The sequence below is a fragment of the Monodelphis domestica genome, chromosome 4 (assembly GCF_027887165.1).
Source record: "Monodelphis domestica isolate mMonDom1 chromosome 4, mMonDom1.pri, whole genome shotgun sequence".
Classification (NCBI taxonomy): Eukaryota; Metazoa; Chordata; class Mammalia; order Didelphimorphia; family Didelphidae; genus Monodelphis; species Monodelphis domestica.
Window position 1 is genome coordinate 154,458,745 of NC_077230.1, and position 17,086 is coordinate 154,475,830.

The 17,086-nt window shown below is 34.9% G+C and overlaps 1 protein-coding gene across 40 annotated transcripts in view; it reads right to left on the reverse strand.

The window, feature by feature from the left end:
* The window catches only part of NEB (nebulin), a 232,512-nt gene that overhangs the window by 167,137 nt on the left and 48,289 nt on the right, over positions 1–17,086 (reverse strand). For all 40 annotated transcript variants that reach the window (XM_056793863.1, XM_056793864.1, XM_056793853.1 and 37 more), the window contains exons 28-36: positions 15,168–15,365; positions 13,370–13,477; positions 11,227–11,325; positions 7,662–7,766; positions 7,467–7,574; positions 5,394–5,705; positions 5,087–5,293; positions 3,120–3,224; positions 2,283–2,390 (exon numbers count right to left, since the gene is read on the reverse strand). In XM_056793863.1, the coding sequence (XP_056649841.1) occupies positions 2,283–2,390; positions 3,120–3,224; positions 5,087–5,293; positions 5,394–5,705; positions 7,467–7,574; positions 7,662–7,766; positions 11,227–11,325; positions 13,370–13,477; positions 15,168–15,365 (1,350 nt within the window). The remainder of the gene's footprint in view (positions 1–2,282; positions 2,391–3,119; positions 3,225–5,086; positions 5,294–5,393; positions 5,706–7,466; positions 7,575–7,661; positions 7,767–11,226; positions 11,326–13,369; positions 13,478–15,167; positions 15,366–17,086) is intronic.

The window sequence follows — 17,086 nt, forward strand, 5'->3', positions numbered from 1 at the left end:
ACCTTGAAGTAATTCAAATCTGAAATTCTCTGAAGAGAGTAAAACACATTTGGGGAAATGGAGAATTAGTACAAAATGTGAGTATATTTTGGTTTAGCAGTTTTGTGTGAAGAGATCCGACACCCCTCTCCTGGGGTCCCGAATGGGATGTTGCCCTGCCTGTGTCCCTGCATCCCTTTGTCCCTGCCACTGATGGAAGCTATATGACTCTTGAGTTTGAAGTTGGCCCTGTAAGCAAGGACTATGTGAGGGAAATCATAGGGTGAATTGAGTCATGAGGGTAGAACAGCAGCCAGAAAAATGTAGCAAATGGAATCATGATACGGTGAGGCTGGAACAGGGGGATCTTCCCTGCAATGCCCCCTGGACTACCTCCCACCCCAAGTTGGCTCCCAAGAAGTCATGTGTGAGAGTTAGTGGGCAGAGAATAGGTTTGATAAATGAAGGGAATTTTCTTCCTTCAGTTCTGTGTTTCATGCAGGCTGGACTACACTGAGAGTGTGGCTAGGGGACCAAAATGGCAGCCATAGAATAGCCAGCTAAATGAAGCAATAAGGAACGTACCTTTTATATCTCTCACCTATTTTTCATCTTTCTTTCCCTACTACTTTCGATTTAATAAAATTATTAATTTGAGGCCAGTTTATAAGACTGGTTCACTCATGGTTTTACAAAGTGTTCCCCCCCTGCTAATTCAAGGTTTATCAAAGTGAAGGGTCAGTAAGGCGTAGACCTAGAATTCCATTGGTATAGGTAATTTCTTTCTTTCTTTTTTTAATTTTATAGTATTTTATTTGATCATTTCCATGCATTATTCATTAAAGACAAAGATCATTTTCTTTTCCTCCCTCCCACCCCCCCGTAGCCGACATGTGATTCCACTGGGTAGGTATAGGTAATTTCTAAATGGGAATGCTTCATCTATTAATGTTTGTTGGCACAATCTCTAAAACGTGCCTGGAGAACAGAAATAAGGTGAATTGCCTAGGATTATACAGCCTGTATGTATCAGAGGCAAGACTTGAGTCTAATTCTTCCAGACTTCAAAGTGGCCATACCACCCTGAATGTACCTGATCTTACTTGATCTCAGAAACTAAGCAGAGTTAGATCTGGTTAGTCTTTATTTTTTTTTTAACCCTTACTTTCAGTCTTAGAACAATACTGTGTATTGGTTCTAAGACAGGAGAATGATAAGGGCTAGGAAATAGGGGTTAAGTGGCTTGCCCAGAATCACACAACTAGGAAGTGTCTGAGCCGAAATTTGAACTCAGGACCTCCCATCTATGGGTCTGACTCTCAATCCACTGAACCACCTAGCCGTCCCCTAGACCTGGTTAGTCTTGAAGGAAGATTAGGAAACAATCTCTTCCTTTTTTAAAAAATGAAAGAACCCTTAATGAAATAGTCCAAATGTCACAGTCCATCTCTATATTTAACAAAATACAAAGTATGTTTTATCTTTTAAATCAGAAATCAACCTAAATATGTATGTCTCATATACAAAAATAGAAAAAATGTCCCCCTGCTCATTCATACTTTAACAATTGGGTAGAATATTTTTACATTTTATCATTGACATGGTTTCATTTATGCTACATGTATTATGCTCCCACTATGTGTAAGAAGGTAATAAAAAAGAAAAGGAATCTATCCCCTCCCTCTTCCTCTTTTCTAAATAGCAGGTTGAATATCATGGTGTAGCATGGTGCCAGTGAAGGATCTGGGCCATTTATAATGTTCCTAAGAAATGTTTTCCCACTGATAGGAAAATTGCATGGAAAAACAAATGTATACTTTTCTGGGTTACAGATGATTTGAGCATCTATTTACATGAAACACAATAATATCATGGGGAAATGGGTTGCTTTCCATTTGGCTATGAAAATCTATCCATTTTACTTGACATTCTTTACATCTCTCCTGCACAATTATAATGCAGGCAGTCATCTGAATCCAGTATGGTAATGGCAGTCAATCTGTTTTATTGAAAATAAAAGTAAAATGTCATGGAAATCTGTCAGCAGAGGTAATTTGCAGTATAAGTCAGGAGAGCAAACTGCTGTCAGCTCCATGACAGCTCTACCAACTGGGGTCAGCTAAAAGGAATAATAAATAAGGTTTAAAAGTGGACAGGTTTTCAAAATATTAACAATTCGTAGGAAATTAGAATAGATGATGGATTTGAAATAACACTGCCAATAAAATACCACTTAAACAAGCACACGTTGGATTGCTTTTTAAAATGCCATCACATAAACCTCATTTGAAATGTATACTTACATCACTAGCAATGTTTCTAGAAGCCTTGGCTGCAACAATTGGAATAGCATCACCCAGCACGTTGTTTCCCTTGGCTATTAAATCATGCCAGTCACGTTTATAACATGCCTAGAAAAGAATTGTCAAAGTGATTCCAACATTCCAAGTTCTAATCAATAGAAAGTTGATTCTAGACTAATGGAGCTACTTAAAAAAAGAAGTTTTAATTATCTATGTTGCCCTGTTTATGGCACATTTTAAAAAAGCATTAAGGATATTGACCACATCAAGGGAGGCTTACTATGGTTTAGACTGATTGCTTTCAAAGTTCTGTGTTCAGTAAGGGGCTACCACCTTCTAAGAAGAACATTAACAGAATAGATCATGTTCCAAGGGGAACGAGTTAGGTAAAGAAGGGTCTAGAATCCAGATCATGCAAGGAATTACTGCAAGGACCTGGGAATGTTTCTTCTAGAAAAACTGACAGCATAAACAAGACCACTGACTTGGAATTAAAGATATCTCCACTTTCAAACATTAATGTGGACATATATTGCATAAATTAGAGACAAACTTATTTTGGGAATCTCCAGAAAGAAGGATTAAAGTCGACTAGGACAAGGAAACAAAATCCAATCAATAAAAGGAAGAACTTTCTGACAGCAAGAACTTATCAATAATGGAATGACTTGACTTGCAAAATAGTGTGCCTTCTGTCTCTGGAAATATTTAGGTAATTATTAAAGGGATTCCTGCAAAGAGTGAAAGGGAGATGATTTGTAAAGACTGTTTTAGTTTAAACAAATTCATGATTTCATTGATTTATGTATACATCATAGTACATGCAATTCTACTTACATCGCTGATATTGTAAGCGTTACATTTGGCCTGAATAAACTGAGGAAGGTCAGGGCTCATGGTGTATTTGTGTTTCACATCCTCTCCTTTAGCTTTGTATAGAATCTATGGGAATAACAACACAAAACAAAATTCAAGTCATAAAAAAGAAAAACTCTCACACTGGACTATGAAAAGTCTAATCTCTAAGATATGATTAATTTTTTAAAAGATTAATAACTACACTTTCTTAAGTATGAGAAATTCAGGCATTTATATATATTTGCAAAAAGTCCCTTTTCAGTTCTAATAGCAGAAAAACAGAAAGAAAAACTCTAAGGAAAATAAGACTGCCTTTACCCATAGATAATTAAAAAAAACATAAACCTATGACTAACAGCCAAATTGGAAGGTATTTGAAAAGTTTGAGAAATTAGTATTAGTAGCAGAATACAATAAAATCTGAAGGATTTATCCTTTGCCAGTTGAATTTTTGTTTTTAGGATTTTTTTCTTATAAAAATAAAACTTAGATTAAAACCTCATGCCTAATTATAATTTCAGTCCCTAAATCACATGATTTTATTAGTTGATAAAAAAAATCATAGTATTATAAGGTGATAGGACCATAGATTTTGAACTGGAAGAGATCTTAGAGGTCATTAGGGTTAATCCTCTTCATTTTATAGATGAAAGAACCGAGGCACAGAAAGATTAGATTACTTGCCCAAGATCACAAGGTAGAAAGTGACAGAACCAAAATGGAAGTCATGTCCTCTTATTCCAAATCCAGTGATCTTTCCATTATCTCATATCTTTATACTTTATTATTATCTTTTTTCTTTATGTAGAAGCAAAGAGGAACATAGACCTTCCATATAAAATATCTTTTCCTTTTCACAGTCATTCAAATGAAATAATTTATTTAAAATCTCATAGTATATGTTCTGAAATAAAAAAATAAACTCTCAACTCCTTGACTCTCAGTTTTTGCTGTCAGCTGTCAACTAAAATCTGTAAATGTTCAAAAAAACCAAAGCATCAAAACCATCTGAGGAAAATATCTGTACTCCACCTTAACAGACACTAACACTGGGCAAAAAGCCTGCTGTCACTACAAGCAATGAAACTACTGCCTTTCTGAACATAGTATGAACTCTATTAAGAGATGAATACATTTGATGTTAACATCATACCACTTCTAACAACTATAATACATGTATTGATTGTATTTAGGCAAACATATTAAGGTATCATTTTCCATGAAAGCCAGAAAGTGTATTCTCTGCTATCATATAAAATAGGATGAAATTTGACCGCAAAACAAATGTTCCAGAATGAGATACCTACTGTGCGAGGTAAGTCGGAATTATTATAGATCTAAATAGTAATGATTTACAATGAACAAATGCCAGAAATAACATAGGAACTGAAGGATAAAGCACACAGTGAGCACAGTGGCTGGCATCTGGGTGTAATATGCTATACATATGCATGTATTACTGAGTTACAGATTTTTGCTTGTCAGGATTATCTACTAAGTGCTTCAAAGATAGTTTGTAAGGAGCAGCAAGGTGGCTCAGTGGATTGAGAGTCAAATCTAGAGATCGGAAGTCCTGAGTTCAAAACTGGCCTCATATACTTCCTAGTTGTGTGACCTTGGGCAAGTCACTTAAACCCCTATTGCCTAGCCCTTACCACTCTTTTACCTTGGAAAAAAACCACGATATTTATTTCAAGATGGAATGTAAGGGTTAAAAAAGAGTTTATGTAGAGGGAAAATTGTGTAAAATATAATAATAATAGTAATAATGCAAAACATAAGAAAAATTAAATGTTGGTAAGGTTACAAGTTTTTTTTTTCAATTTTTTAACAACCTTTGGAAAATAAAAAAATGCTGACCAGATCTTCACGTTTTAAAAAAATTGCTAATTACACAGTCTGTTCTCCTTTCACTTGGTTTACTTTCTCTCTTCCAGTATACTCACATCACTGGTTTGCTGTGTATTCTGCTTTGCCTGGACCATTACTGGGGAATCCACCACACTGGTAAATTTGAGGGTATCTGGATGTTGTCTGTACTTCTTTTCATTCAGTGCATCACCAGCTTTTTTCACTTTTTCTACCTCAAGAGAGCCAATAGGGACCCAGCCAATACCTTTCATCCAGGTATTATAATCTTCTTTGTAGGCATTCTAAAAAGAGAGTGAAAATGGAAGTGAATGTAAAAGACTCTTTATCTACATCTAAAATCCGAGTTGAACATTATCTTCCACTAAGTGCATACAAACTTACATCACTCTGAATGTGCATCATATTTTTCGACAACTCCAGATCCATGGCATCAGGCAGGTAAGTATAATGATGGAGCTGATGCTTATAATTGACATTGCTGACAAGATCCTGAGCTTTCTTAGCTCCAACAACATTGAACATATCATGGGGTGTATTATACTTGGTTTTGGACTTTTCGTAGTCTTTCTTGTACTCCCGATCAGACTGCAACTTGGCAACATTCATATAGTGAACCAGTTTGGGGTCATCTTGGAGACTTTGGAAGCCCACCATTTTCCCTTTGGCTTTCTCATAATCTTTCTTGTATTGAACCTGTTGAAATCAAAGGGTGAAAAATTTACAATTTAGTTATGAGGATTGATTTTTTTTGGTGGGGGGAAGGGGTAGAACAATGAGATCATCCCTTAGGTAATTTGAAGATAAGAAAATTTAAGTTTCCCAGAAATTATACAGTGAGGTTTTTTTTTAAAGTTAGATACAATCTGTTTTGATGCTTTGTAAAATAGAAATAGAAAGGTAAAATTAAATTGTTGTTAGATGAAACCTAATTATTGGGTAGTAGTGAAAAAATCAAGTCAATTTAAGGCAATTTATTGAAACACTTTGCAAAGGTAATGAAGTGTAAGGGGGGGATTTTATGAGAGGAGAAGAATAATTATATATAAAAAGTGAAAGACATAGGTCAGACTGAAAGATTGCATAGGCTGATGGATGAAAACAGGACTCTCAGGAAAGAACTGATATTGTTCATTCAAAATGTTCTTCTGAAACAGGTGTAAGTCTTTAAAATTGAGGGTCTCAATTATAGAAGAATAGGAAAAAAGACAGGATTTTATAATTACTCTTAAAAACAATTCTCAAAGATGCTATTTGTGTCTATATTAATGAAGTCTTTGTATTAAACAAAGAGCATGTAGTCATTAGTTTATTTGATATAAAGAAATTCAAATAATATATTCATTAGTTTGTAAGCTCCTCAAAGGCAGGGATTGGATTTGCCTTTCTTTTTATCTCCAGCGCCCAGCAATAAATTTAAGTATATTGATTAGTATATTTCCACTACCATTGAAATTCATACGTCCTTTGCTCAAGATATGTAAGAGAAAGATCTAGCAATTTTCTATCTTAGATAATGTTTTGCAACTAACTTTCACCTGCAGTTGGAAGAATAAACATGAGGACTTCTTGGGATACTTATTAATCTATGATTAATTTTTCATTGATTCAACAATCATATATAAAATATTTAATAAGCAGCATTAGGTAAGTAGGTACAGTGATGGAGCTAATGTTTATAATGGGTATTCCTGAAGAGACAGATTCTGAGTTTCCTTAGCTCAAACAACATTAAAAATATCCTCGTGTGTATTAATCTTGGTTTTGGACTTTACACAATCATTGTTTATAGAAGGTTGTTAAGGTAAGACAAGGTTCCACCCTCATTGAGTTTACAATCTAGGATCAGACACAAGCACAGACACAAGATAGTTATGATGCATAATGCAAGTGTAAAAACAAGGTACTTTATGAGGTCTGAGATAGGGAGTTGCCAACAATAGGACAGAATTAAAGAAGATTTCAAAGAGGATCATGAGTTTAGAGCTGGAGGGATCTTGTGGAGAACTTAGTTCAATCCCCTAGTTTTACATAAAAGGAAACTGAGGCCCAAATGTGATTTGCTCAAGGATCCAGGATTGGAATCCATGTCCTTTGAATCCAATGATTGTCTTCTTTTAATGAGATAAGCATGTTAGCAGCATTTGAATTGGGTCTTAAAAGATGAATAAGGGGCAGCTGGGTGGCTCAGTAGATAGAGAGCTAGAGATGGGAGATCTTGGGTTCCAATCTGACTTCAACTTCCTAGTTGTGTGACCCTGAACAAGTCACTTAATCCTGACTAGCCTTTACTTCTCTTCTGACTTAGAACCAATAACCTAATATTGATTCCAAGAGAGAAGGTAAGGATTTTGCAAATAAGTAACATTTTAAATGAATAAGAATGAAACACAAATCAATGGAATTTTGTTTTCTGTCAATACCTCTTAGGAGACCATGAGAAATGGTTGAACTTACATCACTGGCTGCTTGTCTAGCAGCTTTGGCAGCTTTAATAGGGATGGCATCCGTTCTGAGGTCATAGCCCTTTTTGCTCAAGTCTTTCAAGTCAGCTTTGTATAGATTCTGAAAGAAAGTAACATTCAGATTAACCCAACACTGCATTAGAGAGAGGCAAATAAAATAAGCACCCAAACTGTGGAATAAACTTACTTCACTAATATTGTAGGCATTAACTTTAGCCTGAATGAACTGAGGCAGGTCAGCTGGCAGGTTATATTTGTGGAGCATTTCCTCTCCTTTGGCTTTGTAGAGAATCTGTAATTAAGACAAAGCAAGGAAAACATTTTGATGTCAGAAGACAATAATTTCAAATTTACGTTCATAAGTAGTTCAGATCACATACAAAAGGACCCTTTTGTAAAGGGGCTTTTTATTATTTCTACATCCATTTGAAAAAAAGATACGCTCTAATGGACCCCTAAAGAATCCAGGAAGGGCTTCTTCCATTTTGATGTGCCCCTGGAATATCATTAATCATTGGGAAAGCATTTGCTGGCGGCATACCTCATAGGAAACACAGACATATTCCCATATTAATCTCAGCTTCTCTGTCACTCATCAGTCATTAGGTTCTGAGGTCCACTCCTTGGATTTGGAGAAAGATGGGCTATTCTAATCTAGAACTATACAAGTACCCCTTGTACATTGCAACTTTTCCCATCAAGGTTTCAATATATCTTGGGTTCAGTAGAAGAAATTAAATGGGAATTTTGAATGAGTTTTGAGTGAGTGGAAAACAAAGATGACACTCAAAGGCCAGCAGATGACACAGAAAATGTTTAGAAACTCAGAAATGCATAATATATGTATATAGTATTGCAGAGTATCAACATATTTTATCTTTAAATACCATAAAAATCATTAAAATAAGTTACAAGTTAAAGTCTGAGAAAAGAAGGTGAAAGCACAAAAAAATGATGCCGATTTTACAGATTGTGTTGGCATCATGTCCCTAATCCACACAATATTGAAGGGATATCTAATAGGGATATGACACCCACTCTCAAAATTAAGAGGCGTTTTGGGAAGTTGTGCTGGTTTGGGGCTCCCCTAAAATTCTGATTTCAGTTCCCCAGGAAATAAACTCCTCTTTCTCACCTCTCTCTCCTGCCCTATAGATTGGAATTTATGGAAACCCCCCCAATGAGAGTTTTATTTATGTGAATAATAGCTAGCATTTACATAGCACTTTAGAATTTGCAGAGTGTTTTATACCATCTGATCTTGATAATAAGCCTGTGAGGTAGATGTTACTCTTAATCTTATTTAACAGTTGATGAAGAGCAGCTGGGTGATTTAGTGGATTGAGAGCCAGGTCCAGAGACAAGAGGTCCTGTATTCAAATCTGACCTCAGACACTAGCTGTGTGATCCTGGGCAAGTCACTTGACCCTCATTGCCTAGCCCTTACCACACTTCTGCCTTGGAACAATACACAGTGTTGATTCTAAGATGGAAGGTAAGGGTTAAAAAAAAAAACACAGTTGAAGAAACTAAGATCAAGAAAGATCAAGTGAATTGTCTAGGGTCACACAGCTAGGTAGTATCTGGGACAGGATTAGAATTTGGGTTTTCCCAACTCCCAATCCAGTACCATACTGTGCCACCTAGCTGCCCCTTGAAGGGAATCTAGTTCAGTAAAGAGTTTAGCATTGGAAAGACAAAAGGGGATTAAAGGTAAGAGATACTAGAATTTAGAGCAAGTGTTAGCTATTTCCTCCCAACCAATCTGAAAGAACATTGACAAATAGGAACTGAGCAGAAATTGGTTGGGGTTCGGGGAGTGTGTGTGTGTGGTAGTGGGGAGGGGTATAGATAACTGAAGAATTCTTTCTTAATATCAGGCCTCCTGGACATTGTAGAAAGTGTCCTACCTGCAGAAAACTACCCTTCAATTAGTGAATAGAGCAAAGTGTCTAGCACATAATAGATTTTGCTTCTTCTAAATTCTAAGTGTTCATGGAAAAATTTTCTTAATTAATCAATAAAATAAAATTAAAAAATAAATTTGGTTAATGCATTTTTACCACATTATCTTTCTTTTTTTTCTTCTCCTTCCTTCCTTCCTTCCTTCCTTCCTTCCTTCCTTCCTTCCTTCCTTCCTTTCTTTCTTTCTTTCTTTCTTTCTTTCTTTCTTTCTTTCTTTCTTTCTTTCTTTCTTTCTTTCTTTCTTTCTTTCTTTCTTTCTTTCTTTCTTTCTTTCTTTCTTTCTTTCTTTCTTTCTTTCTTTCTTTCTTTCTTCCTTCCTTCCTTCCTTCCTTCCTTCCTTCCTTCCTTCCTTCCTTCCTTCCTTCCTTCCTTCCTTCCTTCCTTTCTTCCTTCCTTCCTTCCTTCCTTCCTCCCTTCCTTCCTCCCTCCCTCCCTCCATCCCTCCTTCCATCCCTCCCTCTCTCCTTCCCTCTCTTCCTTCCTTCTTTCTTTCTTTCTTTCTTTCTTTCTTTCTTTCTTTCTTTCTTTCTTTCTTTCTTTCTTTCTTTCTTTCTTTCTTTCTTTCTTTCTTTCTTTCTTTCTTTCTTTCTTTCTTTCTTTCTTTCTTTCTTTCTTTCTTTCTTTCTTTCTTTCTTTCTTTCTTTCTTCCTTTCTTTCTTCCTTTCTTTCTTTCCCTTCTATCTTAGAACCAATTGGTTCTAAGGTGGAAGAGCAGTAAGGGAGCAATGGAAGACAGAGTTTATTTTACTCTTGTGTTTGTATTCCCAAAGCCTAGCACAATGTCTGGCACATAATAGATACTAAATATTTTTTGATTGATTGACCAATTGATTGATTCATCCTTAGATTTAGGACTTACCCTTATTGAAACTATAAAATGAGTAAAGTTTTTATCCTAAAAGACTGATTCTCTTTCTTTTGTGCCCTTTACCCCTCTCTCTAGTATCCCTTCTCCATCTCTTTAGATGCCTAGAGGCTTTCCTATCGAAAATCCATGCTAATAAAGTGACTCATGTCAGTAATTTATACTAGTGCCAATTCTGGTTAACATATTACTTCTCTCCAAAGTATCTTATACTTTTTTCTCTATTTGTAGAATGAATGATTTTCCCTCCCTGCTAATAATAAAGGAACCTAAGATATTATTGAGCTCATGATATATATATATATATATATATGATATATAGACATAAATATAGTGGGTGTGCATATATTCATATGTCAAGAGTGCTAGGAAGTCTCCCCTCCCTCCATCAAAGATCTTTATCTTTATCATCTAAGTCTGTAGCTATATTTAGGTGGGAAGGACTTCCTAGCATCATGGAAATTATGTCATGTAGGCAGCCGGCTACTACCTACATATAAGGTTGACCATGGCAGTATTTCCCTAACATTGTTCAGTCTGTCATTTTCATTTTTTTCAGGATTTACAAAAAGATGAGCCTGAGTCTTTTCTTCCCACTCATAGACATTTCTTAGCTTTGTCATAGGTAACATGTCATATCTGGAAATGGGAAGGCTGAATTGTCTTCTGGATTATTCCATTGCATAGTATTTTCTTTTAAAAATTTTATTTTTATTATCATGCAAAACACACTTGAATATTGCATAGCATTTCCTAAGATTATTCATTTTGAGGGGTTTTATAGCTGCTGATAGAGATAAACACAAATGTTAGCAAACCAGAGATACTCTGCATTGAGTGCTGGATGTAGGGAGTAAGAACATTTAAACTAGGTACTTATTTTATCGACACATATCAGGACATGGATATAATTGCCACTTACATCACTCCTCTGGGCCTGGTTGATTTTAGACTGTACTGTAATGGGAGCATCCTCAATAGCTGTAAATTTGAGAGTGCCTGGATGCTGACGGTATTTTTTCTGTTCAAGTAAATAAAATAAATAGATAAATACAGAGAAAAAACAAAGTTATGTATCCCCAAAGTCCCATAGCATTTCTGGGCAAAATCTTCAAGAAATTATTTCAGGGTAAGAGGAAGTGGACTTGCTCTAAAATAAACAACAGTAGCCTTGTTTCTTTGAAAAATGAATACACATCCTTCAGGCTGTAGTTTGAAGACTGGGTTAAACCCAGAGATTTCCTCATTCATTGCATATCAGCTATATAATTTTTAAAAGGTAGCAATCAAACTTTATGTTTAATTCCTTCTCATGACAATAATAAAAATGGTCTCTTCATTTTAGGAGAATTTATGTAAAGGCCTCCCATGGCATTACTAGAAAACACAGTAAGGTTTTTGAGCTCCTCAGAAGTCATATTTTTGTAAAATCTGACACTGGCTCACAACATCTCAGAAATGTAGTTTTCTCTTTCATTAAGATAGCAGCTGGCACTGAGTACCTAAAAAAAGAACTGGGGGCTTGGCTAGAGCAGGAATAGGAGAAATAGAAGAGAGACGTTTTCCCGTTAAGATTTCTTGGGTTAGTTCATAGATTGATCAGCACATGGAAAGCACCTGACAAATTGCTAACTGAGAGATTGCATATATTAACTCTGAGGAATCATAATGTGAAATGATGGAGGAAGCAGGGGAAATTGTTGCCATTTGTCTAAATGTATGGCCCCTTTTCTCCAAAAGTAAGACCTCTAAATCCTAAACCTTCCAAAACACAGTCACAAATCCCTAAGTAAAATAGGTTTCTGAGACAGCAAAATTTGTCACAAAATCCATGATTTACTTTAAAGTAAAGTAATGAGCCATGAGTAAGTCTATCAAATGAACAAAAGCTCCTTGAGGCTCTGGATTCTTTCATTTTTGTCTTTGTAACTTCAATGAATAAAGCACAGTGCCTGGCACAGAGTAGGTGTTTCATAAAAGTGATTGTTGACTGATATATGCGTTCTGAGAAGCTTAATTATTTGAAGGGAGAAGTGTCAACTGACAGCCTGATATAAAGGGAGAAGACAGGAAAACTAATAGGAAGAATTAAAAGAATAGTAGAACTAGTCCATTGACCGTGGGTATAAAGAGAGCATAAAAATGTCAACAGACTTTAGGGATTATCGCTATGTTGCTGTACAACATCATAACTAGTGTTCACAATGATGTCTACAAGTTATCAAGAAAAAGTTAAATTATATTCAGCATTCTGTATTTTAGGAGATTGAAAAGGAGGTAGTAAAATTTGGAAAGGTTTTCTTACATTAAAAAACAGCTGAATTTTTTTTTCTAAAAAACTTTTGGTGCTTAAAGAGGATAATTTTTTTTTCTGGAAATTTTTACTTTTGTGGAACAGCTTCATCTCCAATGATGCTGGAGAAATGAGATGTTATTATAATTTGGCAGGGCACATCACAATTTAGAATAACCGTCCTAAATTTGGTTTTTTAAATAAAGTAATTGAACTCCAATCAATACAAGGATCAATAATACTAGAGGATGGATGATTTAGCATACTACACAACTGATGCAGAATGAGACTTGTGCTTTCAAGCATGGCCAACATGGGACTTTGTTTAGCATGGCTATGCATATTTGCTTCCAGGGTTTCTTTTTCTTTTTTAATGAGGTGAGGGTGAAAGGGAAATAGAGGATTGCATTAAAGTTACCAACATTTACAGAAAAGAACAAAAGGCAGGCCAGAGGAAACACAGACAAGTGGGGCAGCTTTGAAATTTATTTGCTAAATTTGTCATAGATTGAAAAGCAAACTATAAAGTGGAGATTCACAATTTTATGAGCAATACTTTTTATCCATTCTCTGTATATGGAAATGAATGCTTTTGGAGTGTTTATAGAGTTCCGTATAAAAAAATTAAAAAGCAATCATAACCTATGCATGGTATGATGTTTAGTATCATAGCATAAAAGTATCTACTTATACCCAGAATATATGTACTATGTACTACATATAAATTTATGCAAGTACTATATGGACATATAACACACATATATTTCTGTACCTCATTAAGAATATCTGAAGCTCTCTTGGCCTTTTCCATTTCCAAAGATCCAAATGGTACCCAGCCACAGCCTTTCATCCAGCTATTGTAGTCAGCTTTGTATTCAACCTGAAACCCCCAAACACAGATTACATTTCCAATCATGAAGTATCAGCTTTATTTAAATAGCAAAAATGAATATTCTTTCCATAGACAATATGATATATTATTATATTATATAGTTTTACACACATTAAAGCAGTTTTCAATACTGTCCTGAACCAGATTTTAGTAGCCTTTTGGCTTCTGATTTTTCCTAAATGCCATGTCCCCTTTGCCTATTTTTTTCCAATATAGAGAATTTGTAAGATTTCAAAAACTGTCAGAATGCTTTAATTATGAAACTAGTAAGGTTAATGTATTCTTATAGTTAGCATAGAAAAAATTTTTTAAATCTATAAGACATATTAAAGATAAAAAATAATTTAAAGGGAAAAACATGTTTTTGCTGCCTTTCATGAAATGTAAAGAGTTTTCTTCCCTAAATAAATATTTAAACTTTTAATTTGAAGAAATTAAAGTTGAAATTAGAACTAAAATTATAATAGGAAAAACAATTTATGTAATGTATATATAGGGGATATAGGAGATTAATACATTTAAATATTGAACTGAGAGTTTTTTGCCTATATGAACTCCAAGATAATTTTACAATTAAAAACACTGATTTGATGTTCAGATTAGAACTGAAGGTCTCCAATGGCATAAAGAAATAGTTGTAATTACCTGACTTCCTAAGATAGTAATTATTTATATTAAATGCACACCATCTAAGATCTTAAAAGTGATAGTGTTTGCAGGAATATGTCCACATTATCCAGTGATATGTTTAAAAAATTATTTCATTTGGGAATTTATTTAAAATTTATTGAAAACAAAGGGTAAGAGTTTGAGTTGATATTTAAATGTTAATGAAATGACAAGCAAAATTTGTGTTTCTTACATATTATTTTCTCATAAACTCCCATTTAAAAGTCTATCATGGGGGTAGCTGGGTAGCTCAGTGGATTGAGAATCAGGCCTAGAGATGGGAGGTCCTAGGTTCAAATCTGGCCTTAGATACTTCCCAGCTGTGAGACCCTGGGCAAGTCACTTGACCTTCATTGCCTAGCTCTTACCACTCTTCTGCCTTGGAAGCAATACACAGTATTGATTCCAAAACTGGAGGTAAGGGTTTTTTTTTTAAAAGTCTATCATCTATTTTCACATGTATACATTTCCACATTATACATTTATATTGTTAAATATTTCATTTCTTAAATTAATAAAATACTGAATATCATATTTATTAAATTCTAAGAGATACTGCAAAGAAACTAAATTTTGATTGTAAGGTCTTCTTGAAACTATTCCTATATTCATTAATATTCTGTGTCAGTATCTTCAATATTCTTTTATAGAAGAGGGAAAACCCAAGTTTTCTACAGTCATAAAATTAGAACAATTTCACCCATTACATGCTTATTAGGTGAGGAGGAGAAACTAGTTGGCTAATGCACACATCTATTACATGTGAGAAAACAGAATGCACCAGTCATCTTGGAATTCTCTACATAATGTGAGTTTTCTTCTTTGTACATGGAATGTCATGACTAATTTTTTGCTTTGGAAAGAAGTCCTCATTGACCCTGACATTTACATTTTCCACCCCCTTGACTATGGGAGATTTTTTTTTTTGCTACCATAGTTAATTCAAGTAATCACTAATTTACCTAGAAAAAGCAAATAATGGGGAGAAAGAAAAGTCTCCATTACTCACATCACTTTGTAAGGCATAAGCCTTCTTTGCCAAGTCCACATTGATACTATCAGGGGGATAGCTGTAATTATGTGGGACGTTCTTATACTCAACATCACTGACTAGAGCTTGAGTTTTCTTTGCCTGGGTGACTTGTAGCATGTCCAAAGGTGCTGTATAGACAGTCTTTGCCTTTTCATAATCTTTGTGGTATTCCCTCTGTGAATGAAAAAAAAAGTGATCATTTATTTCAATAACTATCCAAAGAGTGCTAGAAAATGCAGGAATTTCTAATTAAGGAGCAGCATTAAAAAGTTTCAGTAGTAGATTCAGACATTGAACTAGATCTACCTTCCTTGATTTTTTTCCACATAAGCCAAGTTTCTGAAATTCAACATTTATATTTCACATAGAAGTTGTAAATCCATTAGAAAGTTGCAAAACAAAGAGCTATATGAGAACTAAAAGAGTAGATTTGCCCTCAAAGGGCTGGATAAGGAAAGATTTCCTGGACATCCCTGAGAAATTTGGGTTTTATTGGAACCTTTTTTAATTTTTTTTAAAAATTTAAAAAATTTTTTAAATTCATGGGAAATTGTAAAAGAACTAAGAAAATCCTTTTCTTTTGTGTTTTAGCTTTTCCAAAATATTTGGTTTGGGACCGAATGATGGACTTTTTTAGTTTCCTTTATACAGCATGTTAAAATAATATTTGGAAACTCCTCTGATATCAATTTCATTGGGTGCTCTAGAGTCTTTCCTATGGCAGATTGAATTGTAACCATCAAACATTAAGTAAGATTAGAAGTATTTTAAGACCCAGCTCCATGGTACACTGAGCTCATAAATAGTGAGTCCTGATCATAAGCCTCAAGAAGGGTAGTTTCAAAGGCCTTGAAAAGTTAACAATTGGGTGACACTAATGAGAAGTCATAGGTTCAATTCTCCCCTGGGCTACTTATCTTTAACAAGAAAAAATTTTCATTCATATTTTCAAACTTAACTCATAGCCCTAGTCTCTATTGTGCAAAAGAAAATTTCTCCTTTCCCCCCTTGACTATGTGTACCTAGGATGGGGCTTAGAAGCCAGGACTGTGTGAAGGAAATCATTGAGTAAATTAGGTCATGAGGATAGAACAGCAGCCAGAAAAGTGGAGAAATGGAGCAATGGAGTCAAGAATATTGGGAGACCAGGAGGGCAGGACAATTTCCCCTGCACTGCCTTCCTACACTGCAAATTAGAAAACGTAGTTGGCTCCAGAGACATCATGTGTTAGAATTAGGGGGCAGAGAATAGGTTTGATAAACTGAGACAAGGGTAGATTTTTTTCTCTCTCCACTTCCTTGTTTTGGTGCTGACTGGACCTGTTTGTGACGCATGTGACACCTGATGGTAACTGGTGGTACCTCTCATGGCTACAGGGAACTGGTTTGTTTGTTACTATAATCAAATGGGCCCTAATAATTTTGGGAATTGTGGTACTTTTTAGAATTTGTATTAGTATTAGCAGTTGTACTACTGTTTATAACAAGCTTTTACCTGGTGAAAAAAATATGTACACTAGCAGCATGGATCATGGCCAAGTTAGAGAGGAAATAGAGCTTGCCTTTGAATGAGAAGTCCTTCTTTTATGCCTCTGGTTGGCTGATCCATTGTCAAATGAGATGTGCAATATGAATTCCAGATTTTTAAATTGTTTTTTCTCTATATTTTCAATAGGATATTTGATTTTTTCCTTACTTTTTTTTTGTAGTTGAGTACACGGAATCATTTTTCATTTTGAAGAATAAGTTTACAGTATCTATTAGCCCTAATACCAATGTATAACCAAAAGCTTTAGACTACGGAAACTTGCCATTGATTGTTAAGTATTATGGGACTTTATTATTTGTGTCTGATTTTAGAAGAAGAGATAACCAAGAAGCCACTGCACAGTGCA